At 47.4% G+C, this 4,052-nt stretch overlaps 1 protein-coding gene across 1 annotated transcript; it reads left to right on the top strand.

The window, feature by feature from the left end:
* On the top strand, positions 1–3,819 carry LOC122735810 (protein ATP6V1FNB-like). Its single transcript, XM_043977608.1, has 2 exons — positions 1–483; positions 3,431–3,819. The coding sequence occupies exons 1-2, from the start codon at positions 9–11 to the stop codon at positions 3,547–3,549; spliced, it is 594 nt and encodes a 197-aa protein (XP_043833543.1). The 5' UTR covers positions 1–8; the 3' UTR covers positions 3,550–3,819.
* The last annotated feature ends 233 nt before the right edge of the window (positions 3,820–4,052 follow it).

The following is a 4,052-nucleotide window of genomic DNA, read 5'->3' as shown; positions in this document are numbered from 1 at the left end:
CTCCCAGAATGAGAGACCTGTTTTCCACTAGGAATCAGGCCTACTGGACGGAGCTCATTGAGAAGGAGGCTTCCAGCCGGGCACACTGGAGAATGAAATTTGCCCATAAGTACCCACGAGTTCAGGGCCCCAAGAAGAAGAGGCAGCCTCCCCCTTTATGCTCAGCTCCAGAGCCCTGCCTGTTGCCTCCCATCAGCCCCACCAGGATGGAGCACCCAGAGGCCAGCACCTTCCCAGGAGAAGGAGCTGGGGTCCAGGCCCCCCAGGAAGGGGAAGAGAAGGGGCAGGTGGAGGAAGCGAAGGCTGAGCCCTTCCTGCCCGACATGAGACCTGCCACCCCTAAGACCGGGCAGCTGCTATATCAGGGCATCTCCAGAGAGGGAAAAGGGAGACACCTCTACCTGCAGGCGCGGTGGCAGCAGAAGCCAGAGGACAAGTTTCGGTATCCCCTCTTGTCGTCCTGGGACTACGGCTGGTGCATAGGTGATGGCATCTTGCTTTACCCAAAGCACTTTGGTATCTGTTGTCAGTTGTTGCGTCTTGGTCAGTAAGTTGGGAGAGCTGCTCTTTATGCATTCCCCCATTCATTCACCTGCCCATTCACTCACCAAATACTGACTTCTTAGCCTTGTGCAAGGCACTGTGGTAAGTCTTCTCCCCATTCAGCTGGTTACCTAACCCAGAACGGTGCTGGAGATTTGTCATCAGGGTGCCTGTGTTCAGGTCCTCAGATAAATCATGGTCACCTAGGAGGGCCTCAGTTTCCCCATCTGCAAAATGAGGGGATTTACAAATGGACTTCAGAGGTCGCTCCCAGCACCAGATCTAAAGTGAACCCACCGATCCACATTTACTCAGTGACCAAGAGGAGGAGCTGGGGGCTCCAGCTCAGGTCTTGCTCTGCATGTCGGGTTCTGGGCATGGGTAAAGAGGTGGATCCTGGTCCCCTCTGCTGTTCATAATGTTTCCTCCTCAGTCCCTGACTCTTCTCGCTCCTTTTCTCTGTTCTCTTTCTTCTCCTTCTCTTCACCCGCTGCTCTGCAGTCCCAGGGTTGTTTTTTTTTTTTTTTAGTGAGGCAACTGGGGTTAAGTGACTTGCCCAGGGTCACACAGCTAGTAAGTGTTAAGCATCTAAGGCCAGATTTGAACTCAGGTCCTCCTGAATCCAGGGCCGGTGCTCTATCCACAAGTCCCAGGGGTTTTGGTTGAGCAGAAACCTCTGCAATCCCACCTCCTTCCTTCCCAAAGTTGGCTGCACAGAAACACCTTCCAATTTCATGAAAAAACAAAAAACCAAAAAAAAACCCCATGGCCTTTGGGGAGAAGTCCTGCTGGGGTTGTCAGAATCACTGTAGATCCTCATAGATCATGGAATGTAGGAGCTTTGGGGGTCATTTAATCCCCTGATTTCCAAGGTGAGGAAACTGAGAGGAAGGCACTTGTCCAAGGTCACACAGCCACTGGAACCAGATCCTAGACAAACATTTTTCAGGTAAGTGCTAGAGGGAAATCTTAATCAGGTCTGGGTTGGCTTCAGGTCCTTTCCTACTCTGAGATTCTGGGCAAGAAGGAAATGGGAGGCTGGGACCAGCAAAGGGCAGCATTTGTCTCTGAAGGAGAATTGAATTTGGAGTAAATTCCCAGTTTGGTTCCTTATTAGTTGTATGACCTTGGGTAAGTCACTGAACTTCTCTGGGCCTCAGTTTCCTTATCTATAAAAAGGGAAAAACCACCTGCCTCACAGGGAGATTCAAAGGAGATAATGTAACCTTACCTCTCAGCCAAGCAATCATTTATTACCTACTATACACCAGGCACCTAAAGTACAAATACAAAGATGATGAAATAATCATGACTCACAGTAAACTTACATTCTAATGGAAGAGACAATAAATACATATAAAAATACATAAAGTATAAATATAAGCTTAAGAACTATATTCATACATAATACACACAAAATAGCTAAATACAAGATAGTCTGAGGGAAGAGCACTAGTAGTTGGGGGGTTCAGGCCTGTGAAGGCCCTTAGTTTTCTTCACTTGTAAGTTGAGGGTTAGGGTTTCAGTTCTAAGCTAAGAGAAAAAGTAATAATTGAGTGTGCTTGTGTTTCCCCTTCTGTTCCCAAGGTGGGTATTATGTGAGAAGAATTTGGCCCCTGGGAAAAACTGAGAACCAGCTCCATCTGGGATCTTTCAGCCCCATTTGGTTATTTCTTTTCTCCAATTTCTGACAAGAGACTTGAGTGGCAGAAAGGCGTTAATGAAGCCTACACTCTAAGAAATTGACGTTGATTATAAATGCTGATCTCTTCAAGGGTTGCTTCCTAACTCCCAAGGCCAGCCTTGTGGCTCCTTTTTCCATTAGAAAATACATACTGGGGCAGCTAGGTGGTGCAGTGGATAGAGCACCGGCCCTGGATTCAGGAGGACCTGAGTTCAAATCTGGCCTCAGACACTTGACGCTTACTAGTTGTGTGACCCTGTGCAGGTCACTTAACCTCAATTGCCTCACCAAAAAAAAAAAAAAAGAAAGAAAGAAAGAAGAAAAAAAGAAAAGAGCAGTGATTTGCCTAAGGGCAGGGTACAGGGGGCATCAATGACCCCTAATCATTTTCACAATTTTTTTGTTGTTCTATTGTTTTTCAGTCATGTCTGACAATCATTTGAGGTTTTCCTGGCAGAGATACTGGAGTGGTTTGCCATTTCTTTCTCCAGTTCATTTGACAGATGAAGAAACGGAGGCAAACAGGGTTGAGTGACACATAGGTAGTAAGAGTCTGTAGCCATATTTGAATTCAGGAAGATGAGTCTTGACGTCAGGCCCAGCGCTCTATCCACTATGGAGTCACCTAGCTGCCCAAAGCATTGGACAGAAAACCAAAATGTCACCACTGGCCTAATTGCAAATGGCAGCTAAAGACTAAAGCGGAGCCATGAAAATTCTGGGGCTGGAGAGCCTGTGGTGCCAAGTCGCTGGACCAAAAGTCCCTGACACAGGCAAAAGGTCTGATGGACACAAGTATGCCGTGATGATGGTTCAGGGTAGGAAGAGGGGCTCCATAGGAAACTTGGCCTTCCCTTGTTCCAGGAAGCTTTCCCCAAACCCCTCTTAATCTAGAACCTTCCCTTTATTCATTATTTCCTATTTATTGAATAGATAGCTTGCTTGCACATATTTGTTTGCATGCCATCTTCCTCATTCAATTGTAAGCTCCTTGAAGACAGGGACTCTTTTTTGCCTATTTTTGTACCCTGGTGCTTAGCACAGTGCCTGACACATAGTAGATGCTTAATAAATATTGATTGATGAATTGATTCTGTCTTGGGGGAGCTGCCTAGAGAGAGGACCTTGGAAAGAGGGGAGCCATCGTAGGGAAGCCGATGCCCACCCAGTTCCTCACTGCAGGCTCTTCCTTTGCTTTTTTAGGGGATGCCATGAAGGAAGCCAAGGCTCCGGTTCATGCCAGATCCCGGCTCATCAGGGATACTTTTTACTTCCGCAATGGGGTCTTTCACCAGGCCTCCAGGTCTGACCAGCGGCTCTGAGCGAGGGAAGGAAAGACCCCTTGTGGGGGCTTGTTGCTAAGACCAGAGTCGCAGCCTGGCCGAGTTTTCCTTGAGCTTCTTTCCCCCCACCTGGTCCCCAATAAAATCCAAACCCACAAAACACCAAAATAATTGTGGGGTTTCAGAGTGATGACTCCTGGTATCCTGGTCCTGATTTGTGTCAACACTGAGTCCAAGACTCTGTCTCTTCCACTTAGTCTGTTTATCATCAGATCGATGGCCAAGGATTGTCAGTTCTCATCTATTTGCTACCCAATGCAAACATTTGGAGGCCTTCTTCAAGTGTGGGCCACAGTTGGAAGTGTCTACAGGGGCATCCCTCTCACACCCCTTCACACAAGAAACAGCTTCCCCAAAAGTTCTGTGCGACCTGAATGATTAAAGATCAAATCTTCTCTTTCAATCAAGGAGAATGGCAGCTCATTGCTTCAAGCAAAGAATTCTTTCCTGCAGTAAACAGGGCCTCGTGTGTTGAGGTGGAT

Source organism: Dromiciops gliroides, chromosome 1, assembly GCF_019393635.1.
Source record: "Dromiciops gliroides isolate mDroGli1 chromosome 1, mDroGli1.pri, whole genome shotgun sequence".
Lineage (NCBI taxonomy): Eukaryota > Metazoa > Chordata > Mammalia > Microbiotheria > Microbiotheriidae > Dromiciops > Dromiciops gliroides.
The sequence above is the reverse complement of the archived record's forward strand: the minus strand, read 5'-3'. Positions and strand labels throughout refer to the sequence as shown.